The 17,989-nt window shown below is 42.5% G+C and overlaps 2 protein-coding genes across 4 annotated transcripts in view; one reads left to right on the top strand and one right to left on the bottom strand.

The window, feature by feature from the left end:
* WASHC5 (WASH complex subunit 5) overlaps positions 1-13,067 on the bottom strand; it is a 59,255-nt gene extending 46,188 nt beyond the window's left edge. Inside the window, exons 1-7 of one of the 2 annotated variants that reach the window (XM_059165636.1) lie at positions 12,886-13,067; positions 7,306-7,615; positions 6,695-6,840; positions 5,629-5,713; positions 4,930-5,030; positions 2,716-2,908; positions 50-202 (exon numbers count right to left, since the gene is read on the bottom strand). In XM_059165636.1, the coding sequence (XP_059021619.1) occupies positions 50-202; positions 2,716-2,908; positions 4,930-5,030; positions 5,629-5,713; positions 6,695-6,840; positions 7,306-7,491 (864 nt within the window). In that variant the 5' untranslated portion in view covers positions 7,492-7,615; positions 12,886-13,067. The remainder of the gene's footprint in view (positions 1-49; positions 203-2,715; positions 2,909-4,929; positions 5,031-5,628; positions 5,714-6,694; positions 6,841-7,305; positions 7,616-12,885) is intronic. The other variant, XM_059165637.1, reaches the window with a different exon arrangement.
* A 16-nt stretch (positions 13,068-13,083) lies between these two features.
* The window catches only part of NSMCE2 (NSE2 (MMS21) homolog, SMC5-SMC6 complex SUMO ligase), a 214,161-nt gene continuing 209,255 nt past the window's right edge, over positions 13,084-17,989 (top strand). For both annotated transcript variants that reach the window (XM_059165640.1, XM_059165639.1), the window contains exons 1-2: positions 13,084-13,230; positions 16,747-16,917. In XM_059165640.1, coding sequence (XP_059021623.1) covers positions 16,761-16,917 — 157 coding nt within the window. In that variant the 5' untranslated portion in view covers positions 13,084-13,230; positions 16,747-16,760. The remainder of the gene's footprint in view (positions 13,231-16,746; positions 16,918-17,989) is intronic.

Raw genomic sequence — 17,989 nt, 5'->3', positions numbered from 1 at the left:
TAACAAGGTTATTACAGAGGAAAAAAATAAGACTGATAGTAATACTTGCCCAATTATCTGGAAAGTATTTGTCCACAATCTCTCTCATCTTTGCCTGGTGCGTGTGAAGGATGGAAGGTTCGAAGTAGAGGATCACGTACAGCATGGCGGCTTGAGTTGCCAAGGCCGTGCTGCGGTGCTCGGGCAAAGGGTATGCAGAGACCTGCGAAGCACACAACCCCGCAAAGAGGCAACAGTCGGTGACATCTGAATTCATGCGTGTGCCAGGTAAGCAACCAGGTTCTAGGACGGCCATCTCCCAACAGGGGTCCCTGGGCCCTGGGAGCAATTCTCAGAGGGCAGCAGTGCGAGGAATACCGTGTAACCAGGGCCTGCCTTCTTACTGCTAATCTTCCTTCCCACCCCTGACTCTGCTGCAATTTGAAGTCTTTTCCTCAAAAAAATAAAAAACAAAAAAACAGAAAACAAGAAAAAGAAACGAAACTGTTTGACCCCCCGTGTCCTGACAGTTGTCCACTTCTGTGTCTATCACAGACATCTCTCGGTGCTGATGTCCCCAAACCCTGCCACCATTTTCTCACTTCCCAGTTGACCCTACAGCTCACTGAAGCTTGGCCTGCCCTAGCCTCTGGAGTCTCTTCAAGTCACTCATCACCTCACAATCCCTCCATTCAATGGCCTCTTTTTCACACTCTCCCTTCGCTTCTCTCCTAGTTTCCCAGACTCCCTCTTGTCGCCCTGCTTTGCTGGGTGTTCTCCATCTGCCTGCCTTTTAGGTGCTGGTGTTTCCTAGGGCTCCACTGCCTCATGGGTTACAAACCTAGCTGCCCAGAGTACCTACCACTTCAAGGACTACAAACAGAAAAGGAGGACACTGCGACAGGGGCAGACACAGCAATGTCGTAGGGAACCTGCAGGCAGGAATGTGGCCCGGCTTCAGGAAGCTGAGAACCAGAAAGCCTTCACTTATTGTCCCCGCTCTCTCTCCCCAGACTGTTCTTACAAAGGACAGAACGAGGCTACCCCAGACTCCAAATTTTGCATGTTGCGAGTAAAGCCATATCAGACATTGTTTCTTGGGCCCAATTCCAAGTTACCTGGCGAAAGGGAACTTGGTCCATCTTGGGTCAAGCATCTTAAACACCCCCTCCCCGCCACCAATCAGCCATGACCAGGGATGGGGGAGGTACAGGGCAGAGTGGGGTGGGCACACGGCACAACCCCAGTGTAAGCCGTTAATAAAGGTCAAGGGGCGAGGAGAAAACGCAAACACACTGCCTTGACACATGGACCATGTACGAGGCAGAAGGGGTAAAGACAGTGAAGCAGTGTGGTCTTCGGAGTCATACAGACCTGAGTTCAAATTATGGTTCTGCTACCTAGTTACATGAGCTTGTGAAAGGCACTAAACTCCCTAAGCCATATTTTTCTCAACAGCAACATGAGGACAATGTTACCCACTTTGTAGGACTGTTCTGAGGAAAGAGAAAATGGTTTATGAGAAAACCTACTACGAGTCTGGTTGATACTGAATTCTCAATAAATGTCCAAAGATATTATAAAGACCTAGTATCTGCAGGTAGCTTTTGATTTTGAACTCTTAAAAAAACCCACAAAAACGTCTTTTATTTATACTGAACATATTCATAAAGGAAACTAGCAGGATACCTGTACACAGCAGCTGTGCTGTATAATAAATGATACCCAGTTATTACAGGTCTAATTCTTATTCTAGTAAGAAAAATATATAATACATAAAATTATGTGGGTTTTTTTGTTTTTGTTTTTTTAAAGATTTTACTTTGGAGGCATCTGGGTGGCTCAGTTGGTTAACTGTCTGCCTTAGGCTCAGGTCACGATCCTGGAGTCCCTTGATCGAGTCCTGCATCGGGTGCCCAGCTCAGCAGGGAGTCTGTTTCCCCCTAGTGACCCTCTCCTCTCTCATACTCTCTCTCTCTGAAATAAATAAATAAAATAAAATAAAATTTAAAAAGGTTTTACTTTGAAGTAATCTCTACACCCCATGTGGGGCTTGAACTCACAACCCTGAGGTCAAGAGTTGCACGCTCTACCATCTGAGCCAGCCAGGTGACTCTAAAATTACATTTTTTTAGGAAAATGAAGTCAAAGATAATTTTCTTTGGTATCCTCTTAAGTGAATGATACACACACTCGGGAGAAAAGTGAGGCAAATTGCAAATGCTACAGGTCTTCAGAGCTCTGCGCAGGCTGTCTTCTTGCCTGGACCTGCCCTCGTGCCTCCTTCGCCACCCACAGTAATCTGGCTGCCCCTGTTGTATGCTGTATGGTCCCTTCTACTACTCACCTTACTCTGCTATAATTCCTTTAGTTACCCATCTTCTTCCTTCAGCTACAAGCTCGTTATGGGCAGGGACCATGGCCTGCCTTCATCAGTAATGGATGCCAGCAGCCAGCTCGTAATACACACTCAATAACTCTTTCTTGAATGAATGACTGCCAAGAATGCATCTTTTTTCCAAATACAGATCAAATGCTATCTTCCCCCTGAAATCTCTAATTCTGCCCAAATTATTGTCCCCATTTTCTTTACCGTCCCATTGTACAGCTTCCCAAATTTGAAATTTTTTAGCTACTTTTATTCTTTTGAGGAAGAAGGAAGGGAAGGAATCATTTGAAGAGGAAAGCAAAATCCATCTATGAAACTACTAAGATCTTGATAGATTGAATGCCCACCTGGTTATAAATATCATCAGATCTCAGTCGGCCTATGACCATACTGATGAAGGCTTCATTGATAGGCACTCTCTGGAAATAACTCTCAGGGTAGTTGGGTGGTCTTTTGGCTCCTGGTTGACTGGAATAACCTGTACTTCGGAGCAGCTTACAAATATCATCCATATTTGAATCAGCAGAAGATCGAGCGGCACTGAGCCATGTTCACAATGGGAAATAAAGGGCCAGACAAACGGCACATATTAGAAACTCAAAAGCCAAAAAGAAAAGCAGAATTTCATTATAAGTTGACTTACGTGGTTTCAGATAAGATTTCTGGCCAATTTCTGTCCCTAAGAGTCACAATTACATTTTCAAAAAGCCTGTTACAGCACATACATAAAATGAGTTCTTATACGTATATATAGTCAGTTCTATGTTAAAATCCACAATCCCTTTTCTAAAATCTGGATACAGCATTTTCCAAATATAAGAAGTTAGCAGGGCATATATGGTGATACTCTACTGGGTCTCAACTGGCATCACACGACCAGCAAATTTGTATTTCTGCAGCAAGATTTATGAATAGTCATGCAAGTGAGATCAGTGAGGACTATTGATAGCCTTGGGTCTGCTCTGCTCAGGTTTTTGACTCCAGATGATTTCAGGTTAGATCAGCTTTGCTGCCAAATGAGTTACTTTGTGCACGTATATGTGTATACACATGCATATATTTTTTTCAGAGTCGCAGATAAAGATTTCAAAGTCGCAGATAAAGAACATGAACCAGCACCCACATTTTGTAAGTTAGAAAATAGTTTTAAAAGATGATGTCAACTTAGTGTGGGGCATGCAATAACTGGTTCTTTCTTGGCAAGGTGCACCTTCTACAGAGATTTAGTCAAAACACCTCTGGTTTTCAGGGGGGTGTGGAGTAGTAATCCCTCAGAGAGACCTAAAGAATCTAAGACTTGAAGATGACCTCCTATTTGATGTAAAAATCTCCTTCCCCACAACTCTGCCTTACATCTGTTCGGTGTCATTTCAGTAATGGATCCATACATTCTAATGAATTAGCTGTTGTACCCAAACGGACAAAGCTGGACTGTCAGAGCTGGGCTTGATAAACCTTTTTTTTTCTTTCTTTCTTTTTTATTTTTCTTTTCACTTCTTCTTGATGTTATTTACTGCTTTTGTTTTTCCAGGCACTTTGGGAAATATGGGCAAGGCCACTCAAAGTTCATTTTAAAAGACATGGATGTTAAAACAGCTTGTGGTCAAACTGCTGTGAATGAATCACGCGCTCCTCACATATGCATGAAGCCAAAGCAAACAGGGTAGCTGAGTAGCCTGAGGGGAATGTCAGGCTGAGGGGGTCCCAGCTCCTGCTGAAGATACAATGTCTCCAGCGATCCCTCTCTGTTGAGGATCTGTCCCTTTGCCCTATTTATTTTACCTTAATTTCTACGTTTAAGAATGTTCACTCTAATCTGTGCCATCTTTTAACTCAGGTTCTTGATTCCTGCTTATCATCTGTTTCTTCCCTGAATGGTGACTATTTTTAACATTGACCTTGAATCCAAGTTTTGACTCATTAATTTAACAAACTGAAACCCACGCGGTAAATACTGGAATAACAGAGCTTTGAGGTGGCTTTTGATTTAAAGACCCAACTTCTTGACGTTGCAGCTCAATACAAACATACAAAACACATGACTGTGATACGTGCTGTTGCTTCTGTTGCTGTGTGTGTGTATAAATTCACTTCCTAACCTGGACTGATACCTTTCCAAAGTCATGAACCTAAAAATGACAACAGAAAACATACTTGTTTCCTTACATCTGCCCAGGAGTAATATTTAAAAACTTAAAAAAAAAAAAAAGGTATTCATTAGACTTCCAAAATTCCCAAATTTATCTATCTTTAAGATAAAGAAACTTCAGATTCCTTTTTTATTTTTTTTTAAGCTGAGGTACCATCATGGACATGATAATCTGTATATCTCTAATAATCTACAGTATCTAGCTCTTTTATATGGAATATATGTAGATTATGTGACATATAGTCTATTATTATGATGATGTAAAATATAGAGTAATCATTACAGTTCTACACTATGTTCAGAACATTCTAGATCATATTGCTGCTGTTCCCAGTATAAGTAGTTTGGAAACCTTCAGTGCATTTTACCAATAGCAAAGCTTTGGGAGGATGCAGTCCTAGCCCCAGGATACCTGTATCGATAGTAAGACACCAGCATTCTCTCTCTGACTTCTCCTTCAATCTTTTGGTCGATGACCAGCAGCATAACTCCATATAAGTATAGTGCTTCACACTACGAAGACAGGAAGAAGGTGGCCAAACTCAAAGGAGTATACATTCTTACGGAATAAGGTCGATGAGGGTTAATTAAAAAGAATCACTTTGTTCCCTTTCCTCCTGAAAGCTTTATATTACAGGGAGAATGCAGGTTTCTCCAAAGGGTTCTCAACTTCTGTACAGAATGGGCTTTGAAAAGTGTATGTGCAATAAATTTTAATTCGCAGTGATTACCTTTCAGGTGGCCTACTTTAGATATTTGGCTAGGGACCCCAAAAGGAGTCCCCCTAAATCCTTTACATATTTAACAAACATTTTTTAAATGATTATTACGTACTACTTCCTAAAGCTAGATGTCTGGGATGCGAAAGAGAAAGAAGATAAGACTGTTACACTGAGGAAGTTCATAACCTCCACGTGAGTTCTACTCACTTGTAATTCTGTTCGGTCTGCTATGTTCTAAGTTCAGATACTGTTGACTAGAAGATAACTGTCAGTTTATTTTGCTTCTCTTTAAAGAAGGGTACTTTGCATGTCTTTGGGACTTAAGGGAAAAAAGTGATGCTAAGCTGGACATTCTCAACTTTCTATTTTAAATGGTTACTATTACTTACTAGAAGTTGTTTTCCATCTTCATTGAGAAGCACAGTTTCTAAAGTTTGCTGAATATAAACACCTTCATTGAGATCATCTAGATATCTAGAAATGAAACCCCAGAGCAAGTTATTCATTCTAATGAAAACTTGAACACCTTTGAAGAAGGAATGTAAAGATTTTTTAAAAGATGAGGCAAGATACCAGGCCTCCTGGCCTTCAAATAGTCTGTGGCCCTTCGTGCTCTTAAGAATGAACTTGTGAGCTGGAACTCATAGTCATTTCGGGCCACGGGCTGCTAACACTGGCTACTCCGAGTAGTCCCTAGTCTTAATTTATGAATTACAAATATCTTAGGAGTCACGCTATAAAAACATGGAGTAGTTAGTTTAAAGCTGATGCATAGTGAATTCTTAAGGGCTGAAACGAAGAGAATACTGTGTAGTTAGGGAGAAGAAGGAAGTTATGGTTACCAAGCCTATAAAAATAAGTTCCTTTCTCTCCACTTTTCATATATAAGACATTAAAATATGGTCATAAACTACAGGATTGAAAGCTACATGACGTAATACAGGAAACAGTTTGATGGTTGCCAGAAGGGAAAGGAATTGGGGGGGCATGGGCAAAGTGGGTGAGGGGAGTGGGAGGTACGGGCTTCTAGTTAGGGAATGAGTAAGTCGTGGGGGTGAATAGTACAGCACGGGCAATGTAGCAATGGTAGTGATACGCTGCATGGGCACAGAGAGTAGCTGCACTTGCGGGGAGCAGAGCAAACAGAGTTATCAAATCACTGGGCTGTACTACGGATACTAATGAAACACTGTGTGTCAACTATATGTCAATGAAAATAAAGCAAGCAAGCCGTATGACAGCACAAAGCACAATTCTTATGCTACTTCACAAGAGCAGGAAAAGCACGATAAAACTCTAAAATACTTCAGATGACCAGTGCCACAGGAAGGAAAGACACTTATGTATGGGAGAGGTGGGAAGAGAGTATGATAACGGAGAAAGATGCCCATTTTCTAGCATGTCCCTTTCCCACTCTTTACTACCAGAATAAGCTATTGCTGAAGTAATCAATACCTGTTTAAGTCTACAATATATTTATGCACACTTTGAAATGCTAAATAAAATCTGGTCACAATTTCTATGTTGTTTTCACGAAATTCTTCATCTAAATCCTGTAGCTCTGGCTTAGCTTCCAGCTTGCTTTCCCATAATTCTGGACCCTGAGAAGAAAAACACATTTATGTGAAATGGCAATAAAAGCATACTTGTGGGTAAAATTTCTAAATAGCCTTTTAAAAATCTGCTCTTCTGCCTTCAAAGGGATATCAAAAATTGAAAGCAGAGCGACAGAAAGTAATGAAGAAAACAGAAGCCTAGATGCAAAATCCTTTGAAAGAAATGAACTTGAACTATAACCATGATTCGCATGCTTTTACGTGTGGGGTACTTGGTTGTGAAGTACATTATACCAAAGTTATCTTTTTAAAAGTTTGATTATATTAGGGCTGCCACACGATGCATTTATATTATTTTCCAGTTAGTTTGCTGATACTAAATTTGGTTTAAAAGCTTTCCTCTTTAACTCTTTCTCCATAATTACTTCACCTTTCAGAATCTCATGGTTCCCAGGGAAAGCATGCTTTTACAGACAATATGGTGGTAAAAATGCGATGGAGGAAGATTACCTTAAAATAGCTGAAATCAAATATGATATCTCCGTATTTCTGTTGATCGGCTCGGTCTCTGTATCTGAACACAGCGGGAATAAACTCAGAAAGCCTCAAAAGTTCAGCAATGATGGCGTTGCCACAGGAAACAATCCTGAGGATTGCCTGGCCACAGAGGTTGTTCTCAGCTAGAAAGTCCAACATGATGGGGAGGATGTACTCTATTCAGGGCCTGGCTGGTAGGAATGTTTCACGGGCTCAGAGCTGGCGTCTATAAATCACGAGATGAATCCAGGTCTGTTGACAATTGGCTGCTCCATTAAAAAACCTGTATCCCAAAAGAAAAGTATAAAAACCTCTATTTGTAAAGGGAGTGCGTGTAACATATCCGTAAGATTTTCCTCCCTAACCCACTTAAGAGAAATTAAAACAAACAAGAGGGGTGCCTGGGTGACTCAGCCAGGTAAGTGCCTGCCTTCGGCTCAAGTCATGATGCCAGGGTCCTGGGATCGAGCCCCACATCGGGCTCCCTGCTCAGCGGGGAGTCTGCTTTTCCTTCTCCCTTCCCTGTCCGCCACCCTCAGCTCATGCTCTCTCTCTCAAATAATTAATTGTTAAAAAAAAAAAAAAAAGAATGAGTTCCGATATGAGGGGAGGGCATTTATCCTCCACTCTTCTACTTTTCCATGTTGAGGGACTTTGCTCAATGTACACTCAGCCTCTTTCTTGATCCCTTATCCACTTCTCCCCATGAGAAAAGACCTGATGAAGCTGATCCCTGAGCTTGAGAGGACCCACTGAGCATTTGTGCTACCAATGTGCCCTAAACTGGGCACTGATCATTACGTTTTCCTTGCAGGAGTTGTTCTACCTTTGCTTACACTTGTTTTACCTTTGGAAAAAGAGAATTATGTCTTCAGATCCACCAGAATTAGGAAAGAGAACAACTTTTAAAAATGTTTTTCTCATATGTCAGGTAGAGGAGGCTAACATACACCCGAGGAATACTACTGAGTGACTTTAAAGTAAGGGCAAATATTTTGGGCTAAGCTGTGGAAAAGTTTTGATTAGAAAGGTATCTCGGAATGGTACCATTAAAACTTATGAAAGTAAGTTTCACACATAACAAAATTTAGGGTAAAATATATTCTAATTCAATATATTCAAAACCAAGAATGAGTCAAAAGTTGATTTCACCAAATTGTGACTTTGATAATACAGTATCTTTTATTCCATGGTTGACTCTCATAGCACGATCTTAGAAAAAGATAATTTTTGTAAAAAATGTTCAAGATAGCATTCACTTTCCCAAAGTCTTCTCCCAAACCTTTTTCAAATCATTATCTTTGGAAATGTTCATTTTGTCATCATCTTTTTTGTATTTCTCTCCTCTAACTGTTAATTTAGCTAGGTCACTGTGGTCAACTTCAGGGAAGCCTCAATTATTTTTCAGCTTCATGAAGGCCTGTGTACTTCTCAGGATTTGCACTTGAATTTTGTACTGGTACTGTGTTCTATCAACATGACATTAAGAAGACTGACCAACAAAAATATAAGAATTCAACCTACTAGACCCTTTAGGACACAAATATCTGAGTAAGAAGAAATAAGATTCTAAGTGGTCAACTCATTACAATTTTTATATCAATGCCAACTTTTATGTTCATATGTAATGCAGCTGCAGGGACTCAAATAGGGAACAATGAAATAATGAGGATTTCATTGCACACAAAACCAGATGTGGAAAGACTTTTTTGACAGGAGGGGGGCTTCCTCTGCAGTCCTAGCAAAACATTCCCCAACCCCTGTCACATATGTTCAAAGTTTGCTCATGTTGAGCTACCTACTATAGTTATCTAGTACCTGGAAGCTTTGTATAATCCTTAAAGGTTTTCTTTCTCTCTTCTGTAAGTCTCTTATTATTAATTCAATACTTAGGAATGTTTTAATTTACTGGGAGGTTGTTGGCTCTCCAACAAGAACGTCCTCCCGCCTTTTCCTTTCTTCCTATAGAGGAGGAAACAAGTGGGTCCTTATTTTCCCAAAGCCCCTGAAAGTAGGTTAGACATGTGACTCAATTCGGCCAATGAGATGTAAGAAGTCTATGGTAGGCCTTATGGGAAATGTATTCTTTTTCCTCTTGGTACAAGGGAAGAAGCATGAAGAGAAATTCCTCTTTTTCCTTTGGCTAAACCCTCTCTTTCTTGCCTTTGAATGTGGTCCAATGAACACATCTTGCCTGACAAGGCAAGGTTACGGGGTGACAAGCCTAAAAGAAAAAAAGGCAAAAACCTGCTGGTGGTGGTTTGGAAGAAGAGAAAGAATCTAAATTCTTGTTAATGTTCTTGACTTGCTGATTCAACTGTGGCACTACCGACCTCTGCGATCCTTGTAAAATGAACTATTTTTATGGGTTATCTACTGCTAGTTGCCTTTTGGATTCTAACAGGTGGAAGCATTGACAGACTCATTCATTCAACAAATATGCACCCAGTGCCTCCCAGGTGTCAAGCATGGTTTTAGGACCTGAGGATACTGCAGTGAACAGAACTAAATTCTTGCTCCCATAAAGCCTACATACTACTGGGAGTGGGGCAGAGATAATAAATAAATGCATTATGTATCAGGCTGTGATCACTGCTGTGAAGAACTGCATGATAAAGAAATGGAGTGTGGGCCGTTTTACAAAGTTTGTCAAAGCCTCTCTGGTAAGATATTTGAGCAGGGACCAGAAGGAAATGAGGAAGCAAGCAGGAAGGGGATTTGAGTGTGGTGAGCAGCCCCTAGGGCAATCCCTGATGACCTCCACCTCCTTGTTCATGCCCTTGGGTGGGCCCCTTTCCTTGAATGTGACTTACTGACTCCTAAGGAACAGAATAAGGCAGATATGAAAGATACGACTTCTGAGATTAGATCACCAAAAAATGGTGACTTCTGGCTGGGGCATCCTCCCTAGTTTGTTTGTTCTGGAGGAAGGAAGCTGTCATGTTGTGAGAGAGCCCAGTGATGAGAGAGTGAGAGGCCTGCCAACAACCACTTGAATGAGCTTGAACACGGACCCCCCTTCAGAACTCCAGCTGAGTCTTCAGATAAGATGACAGCTTCTATTCACAGCCAGACTAAACCTCCCAAGAGCCCCTGAGCCAAAGGCACCTAGCTAAACCACATCACCGATTTCTGACCACAGAAACTATAAGCCAATAGATATTTTCTTTTTTCTTTTTTTCTTTTTGTCTTAAGCCTCTAGGTTTTGGGGTAGTTTGCTATTTTACAATCGGTAATCATCAGGAAGAAGGGCATTCCAAGCAGGTTTACAAGTAAATGCAAAAGCCCCAGGTCAGCCATGTGTTCAATGTGCTTAAGGAACAGCCAAGTGGCTGATGTGGCTAGTGCAGAGTGAACAAAGGACAGACGTGCAGATCAGAGGAGGTGGATGGGGTTAGTCCAAGAGCAGGGAATGCTGAGAAGCCACTACGGTTGTCTAGAACTTTGTCTCATGAGGGTATCCTTTAGTACACATTAAGGCATAAATTATTAACAAGTCCTTTCATTTTCTCATGATATTTACTTGTTAAGCCAAACTGATCTTTAACACACTGAATTTCAGATAATTTCATTTTTTTCATTCCATTTTTTTTTAAAGTAAACTCTACCCCCAGAGTGGGGTTCAAACTCACCCTGAGGTCAAAAACCACATGCTCTACTGTCTGAGCCAGCCAGGCACCCCAATTTCATCCCATTTTTTGCACTGGAATGGTCTGGCTGAGAAAGTGATACAAGGGAAGGGGGAAAATAATGACAAATGGGAAAAAAAAAGTCACTGAAGTCTTCTGAAGACCCAGGCCTAAGCAGGATGAAACTCCAGGACACACTTGTAAGACGAGCAAGCTATGTTTAATTGGTCACTGCTACCAGATTTTGGATCTCAATACAGGATAGACACTGGGACCATGGAGAAAATACCTTAAAGCAAAATAACATTACCTGACTCCTTCCCCTACCACCCCCCCAAAAAAGGACGAACAGATACACTCAGCACCTGCATGCAGACTGTCAGGTTCGCTTAGGCCTGGAATAATGACATAGGTCAAGACTTTTGTTTACCGCTTATTTTAATTCTTAAAACCCTTACACTGTAGGCAACATTCAAAATATTATTTGGTCAGAGTATTTGGTAGATACCCCACTGCTGGTTTAAAAACTTGCCGTAAAGAACAGAACCTAAGAACCAACACTAAAGATGTCTAATGGTGTGGCAGTGATCTCAGAATTTGGTGGCTTTATAGAAGGTGCTAAGACTTAGTTGAGATTTAAAAAAAAAAAAAATCACTCTAGAATGAGGTGCAGAAAAACACTATAGGAGAACCTATATTAAATCTTCCATTTAGTGGTTCTCTTGGTTCTAGAGATGAAGAAAATTCATAAAGGCCAGTTTTTCTCCATACAGACGGTGTTACTACTTGGCATGAAATGAAATCAGAGAGCCTACTCAATTGCCTACTTTTCTTTTACAAGGCACCCCCAAAAGCAGCCACAACTTATTTTAAAGAATTTGGTATGGAGCTGTGGTTTGCAGTTTGGAAAATAAGCCTAGACAAAGGAGAACATCTTTCAAGAATGCAGCACGGCATCATCTGCCAATTAATTACCCAGTAAGTACAGAACTGAAATCTGAAGGAAATTAAATTGCCCTGGGACAAACCACTGTGTGCCCTACTCAGAGGACAAAAGAAGATAGGTCTATTTTTATCCTTTCATAAAACCTCAGTTCCATAAAGAAGGAAGCACTGGTCTCCACTTATCCATTATCAGGAACAAAATGTAATGGTTGTTTATCAAGATAAAAGTGACTGACAACTCTCTTCCAGAAAAGTTCTGAAACAAGCCTGATCACTCTAGTCCCATTCATAAATCCAGGAAAAGACAGGAGATGGAAAAACAGAAGGCGCTCCTGGTTGTGGGGAGAGGCAGAAACACCTCTCCGTCCCTTCTCACGACCCCATCACCTATGTTGGAGGAAACTCCGTGCACCTGGAATCGGGAAATCCGGCTCCATTACGGGCTCCGTGACTTGGTTTATGCTTTCAACCGTCCCTTACACCAGTCAGGACCCTCGGAACTATTTTCCGAAATGCAGAGAACTTTGGCACCAGCATGACACAGGTGAGGGAATTAAGGTGCACAGAGGGAACAATGACTTGCTCAAAAGCACAGCCGACGGCAGAACTAGAATTCAAACTCAGGTCCCTCAGACTCTAAAGCCCCTCGCCAACCGCTCCGTTTTCTCCACAGAGAATGCAGGAATAACAATGTCTACCCAGCACGGCTCTTAAGAACATGGAATGATCAGATGCGGGACAAGCAGCTGAGTATCACTTCCCAAAGCCGCCCAGACAGCGTGGAAAATCATTTCCACCTACGTGGAGGTGGACAGCCTGGACTGCAGCCCCGCCATCGGAGGCCCCTCAGTCCTCCAAACCAGGCTCTGCATCCAGACGGCACCCCACGCCACACACGTCCCTCCGGCCCGCGCGGCCCTGCCCGGGGCTGGGGAGGGGCAGAGGGACGGAACGCAGAGCGCATCCCGCCCCAACTCACCTGTCACCCGGGCCGCGCCAGTACGCACCTGTGCGGCCGTCGATCGCGGGCGAGGTCGGCACCCGGGTCCCGACCCCTCCCTCTCCGCACGGGTACCCCTCTGTCCGCAGCCCCGGATCGCCAGCCGGCGAGACCCCGGCTTCCGCCTCTGGCTCCCCTGGCGGTCACATGACCAGAGGGCCGGAGAGCGAGGCGGGGCGTCATGTGACCGCTGGCGGGCGACGGCTGATGACGCCCGAGCCCGCGCTCGCAGTTTCAGCGACTGGGGAAGGGAGTTGAGGAAGCAGTTGGGGTCCGGTGTGGACAGTCCGGGTGCAGCGAGACCGAGCTGGGTCGGGCGTCCAGGTAAGGCAGAAGCTCGGGGTGGCGACGGCGAGGGTGGCGGGAAGTGTCTCCTCCCTCTCGGACTCTCCGCGGGTGCCCTGAGCTGGGGTCTGTCCGCCTGGGCTGTGGTCCTGCCTGGCTCTTTGCACGTCGAGCAGGGAGGCTCGGGCAGGCTGCCTCCCTTCCTGAGGCGTCATCTCTCCATCCTTCGATCCGAGTGGGGGGAAGTTCACGAATTATTGATGCAGGGTAATGTGGTTTGAGCTGTCTTCAAAAGCTGCGCCTCGGACAGGTCGTTCAAATAAGCTCTCTGGGCCTCAGTTTCCCTTTTCTCTTCTAGAAATGGTTGAGAACCTTAGCGACAATAAGAGTGAAGCGCCAGGCAGCAGGTTATGGCGCACTGGAGAGGACCTCGGAAAGGTGGTCGCTGTTACTGTGGTGACTCCCCTCAGTTCTTTACCGATTGCCTGTTTTGTGTGGGGAGCTGTCTGCTGTGGAACGTGTCAGAGTTCTAGTATAAGCTGGGTGAAGAGTGACGGCCAGTCATGTGAACAAATGATTGTGATGAGTTTTACTGAGTTTTATAAAGAAGTGTGTGTGTGTGTGTAAGGGAGAGAGAGGGAGAGTAGTAGCATGGGGGAGGGAGCAAGCTATTGCATATATGGGTAAGAGAAGGTTTCATAAAGAAAGACGGATCCTTGCATCTCGAAGAAGGAGACAGCTTTGCCTGGACTTGTACAGGCCCCTGTGATTTGAAGGAGATTCAGCAGAATGTGTGTAAATTGTTTGCTCTTTGCCTATCACTGTGCTGTGCAGAAAGATGAGAGAGGGAAACCGTAATAACTGACGGCTCCTGCCTGAAGCCCATCTTAGACCTGCTGGGGTCTGAGAATGTGTGGCTTTCGGCTTCCCTCATTCATATGTTGAGATGCTAGTATCAGTGTGATGGTATTTGGATGTGGGGCCTTTGAGAGGTGCTTAGGTCAAGAGGGTGGAGCCCTCCTGAATGGAATTAGTGCCTTTGTAAAAGAGGCTCCTCAAAGCTCCCTTGCACCTTCTACTGTGTGAAGGAAGACAAAGAGTGAGAAGGCATGGGGCCTCTGAACCAGGAAGAGGGCCTTCACCAGACCTTGACCTTTTTGGCACCTTGGTCTTGGACTTTCCAGCCTTCAGAACTGTGAGAGAGAAATTTCTGTTGTTTATAAATAAGCTACCTAGTCTGGTGTTTCGTTACAGCAGCCAGAATGGCCAAAGACAAGACCTGTTAGTGGAGGCAAAATAACATGCTTGGGGAAAAACTCAGGAAGCCCTGTTTTAAACTTTCTTGGAAACTATAGGTACAGGGAACAAAGAGTTTATTGTTACTGGGGAAGGCTCCAAGAGGAGGTTGATTTAAACCCAAGGTTTCTCAACCACCCCATCATTGACATTTTGGGCAAGATGATTCTTTGGGGAAGGGGGGGTGTCCTGTGAATTATGTACTTAACTGTACTTAGTGGGAGAAAGAGGGAAGAGTGGGTCTACTCCATGTATTCCCTTTGCTTCTCATTCTGAATCTTCTCCCTGGAAATACTCCAGAGTTACAGAAGGAAGTTTTTGCCCAAGTCTCTGCAAATGTAGAGTTGCATTAGAGTAATGTGAATTTTGCTTGCACATAATGAAGATAGCTTCTATGTGGTAGACACTCCCACTTAGCCTGGATTATATTATTCCTTATATACATCATGTGTTTTGTCAACTCTAACTGCTGTTAAAAAACAGTGTAGACTAGTGGCTTAAACAACAGAAATTTATTTTCACACTTTTGGAGACTAGAAGTCAGAGATTGGGAAGCTAGGATGGTTGGATGCTGATAAGGGCCCTCTTTCTGGTTTTCAGTCACCCCTCTTCTTGCTATGTCCTCACGTGGTGGAGAGAACTGGGGTGTCTCTTCCTCTCCTAATAAGGACACTAATCCTTTCCTGAGGGCTCTAGCCTCAGGGCATCTAAACCTAATTATCTCCCAAAGGCCTCATTTCTAATTACAATCATAATGGGGGTTAGGCTCTCAACATAAAATCTGGGGGGAGATGCAATGATCTCAGTGTTTTCCATACTTGTTTGATTTCAAGAATCACCTGGGGGCAGTTCATAAAAATACAGGTTTCCTCGGAGTGTCCACCAGGGACTTTGATTCAGTAAGTCTGAGATAGTCCTATATATAAATTTATATTTTTAATAAGCATTTCAACTGATTCTTAAGATCAGACAAGTTTTAGAAAACTACATTTAATTTATCCTCAATAATGCTGTGAAATAGATACGATTATTTCCTTTTACACCAGAGCAGACTGAAGATAGAGAAGGTAAGCAACTTAAACAGCGACGTGCAATTATAAAAGGTATGGATGAGACCGGATTTCCAAGCTTCTCTGTTCAGTGTCCATTCTTTCAAGCACTACTCCGTATTCTTTTTTTTTTTTTAATTTTTCAAAGATTTTATTTATTTGACAGACAAAGATCACAAGTAGGCAGAGAGGCAAGAGGAAGGGAAGCAGGTTCCCTGCTGAGCAGAGAGCCCGATGTGGGGCTCGATCCTAAGACCCTGGGGTCATGACCTGAGCCGAAGGCAGAGGCTTAACCCACTGAGCCACCCATGCGCCCCTACTCCGTATTCTTGCTTATCGGGTTATAATGATGAAGTTGATGTTAATACTTGCTTCCGCATGCTGGACATTATTCTGAGTGTTTTATTATACACCTTATCTCATTCTGTTCTCACAGTAACCCTGGAGGTGGGCACTGCATGATTCCAGTTTTAGGAAGGGAAAAATGAAACACTGAGAGGTTAAATAATTTGCCTAAAGTCATTCAGTTACTTAACTGGGAAAATCAGGCTTTGAATTCAGATAGTCTCATTCTAGAAGCTGTATACTTGACCCTTACTCCATATCGCCCCCATACTTTGTAATGTAGATAAATTCTGCTTTTACTGACAGAATCTGGGATCTAACCAAGTATGTAAATCTGTTAGAACCCAGAGGACTTTCAGGAATATATACAATGTCTATATATAATAGTTGTTTTTCATTTATATTTATATATTTACAGTTTTCAGAATTAAATATGCATATATGTCAGGCATGTTAAAAATTACAGGTTTTGAAGTTCTCCCTATTAAGCTATTTTATTATTACTGTTTTCAGTTTTTAGAAAAATGCATCATACAAGTAGTCTACTTTTTCTCACCCCTTCAGTTGAGAACTGTGCTGTTGTTAAATTCTTCAGAGAACCAGGGAATATTTTGAAAGAGAGTATTCTCCCTCCTTTGAAAAATGAAAACACTTAGCTTCCCCATGTATTGGGTGTATCTGTTTTTGGTGGCCCACATGACAGCACAATGCTTTGGTGTCCCCTCCAGGGATATAGAATGTATATAATACTGTGGCATTTGTGGGCTATTAGATACATTCATGTGGACGTTTACAGCAGTATTATTTTTCTGTAACATTATTATTCTGACTCCTAAATCTTATTTCATTGTGTTTGAAAACTTAGGTAATAACTTCAAGATGCCCGGACGTTCCAGTTCAAGTTCAGGTTCAACTGGTTTTATATCCTTCAGTGGTATAGAATCTGCTCTTTCCTCTTTGAAAAACTTCCAGTCCTGTATCAGCTCTGGAATGGATACAGCTTCTAGTGTTGCCTTGGATCTAGTGGAAACTCAAAGTAAGTAACAAAAGTTACTTCGTTTGTGTCTACTTTGGGATAACCCTGTATGGAGGAATCACTCTAGGGATGTGAGATACTGCTCACCTTTCAAGTGTTCCTGGGACAGTCGTTGATTCCCTCTGGGCATCGGTTTTCTCATCTTGTTCTACATAACACATAACCATGTACTGAGGATAAAATGAGCTTGACTCATTCATGTGTCTTCAGATAGTTATGTGCCAGTAGAAACTGTACTAGAAATTTTGCAGGTTGAACCATGAAGGTTCCTGATCTCAAGGAGCATACAATCTAAAGTGTGTGACATTTGTGAACTGTAAGGTATGCAAATGCATTAATATAAAATTATAATAAAATTATTTTGCATTCGTTTAACTCTGTTCATGCTTGACTACTTGGTAGACAGACTAAGGTTATGTTAGGGGTATAGGCACAGGAAGGCCTCTACCAAAATAGAAAAATTGAGTTTGATGAACTTTATCAACATTTTTCAATCAGAAGATTTGGAAAGCTGTTAATTTACTGTCTTTGGATTAGGGTTTTTTAAACTTTATGTATGGAGGCGGGGGAGCAACAGTATTTTATGTGGTTTTTAGCCATTTCATTGTTATATGATTTTGTGTGATTTTGTTTTTTCTGTCTAGTGTTCCTTAAGCTTATGGACTGGTGGACCTATAGTTTTGACCAAATTCAGAAAAATTTCTGCCACTATTTCTTTTTTTTTTTTTCCTAACTTATTTTGAGAGAGAGAGAGAGAGAGATCCTGTGCAGGCAGGGGAAGGGGCAGAGGGAGAGCAAGAATTTCAAGCAGATTCTATGCTGAGTGCAGAGCCCTACCCAGGGCTGCATCCCACTAACCTGACATCCTGACCTGAGTCAAAACCAAGAGTTGGATGCTTAACCAGCTGAGCCACTCAGGCACTCCTGCCACTATTTCTTCAGATAGTTGTTTTTTTTGTTTTGTTTTGTTTTTAAGATTTTATTTATTTATTTGACAGAGAGAGCTCACAAATAGGCAGAGAGGCAGGCAGTTGGGTGGGGGGGAGCAGGCTGCCGGTGGAGCAGAGAACCC

Source organism: Mustela lutreola, chromosome 3 (assembly GCF_030435805.1).
Source record: "Mustela lutreola isolate mMusLut2 chromosome 3, mMusLut2.pri, whole genome shotgun sequence".
NCBI lineage: Eukaryota > Metazoa > Chordata > Mammalia > Carnivora > Mustelidae > Mustela > Mustela lutreola.
This window is presented reverse-complemented; position numbering and strand designations above follow the sequence as displayed.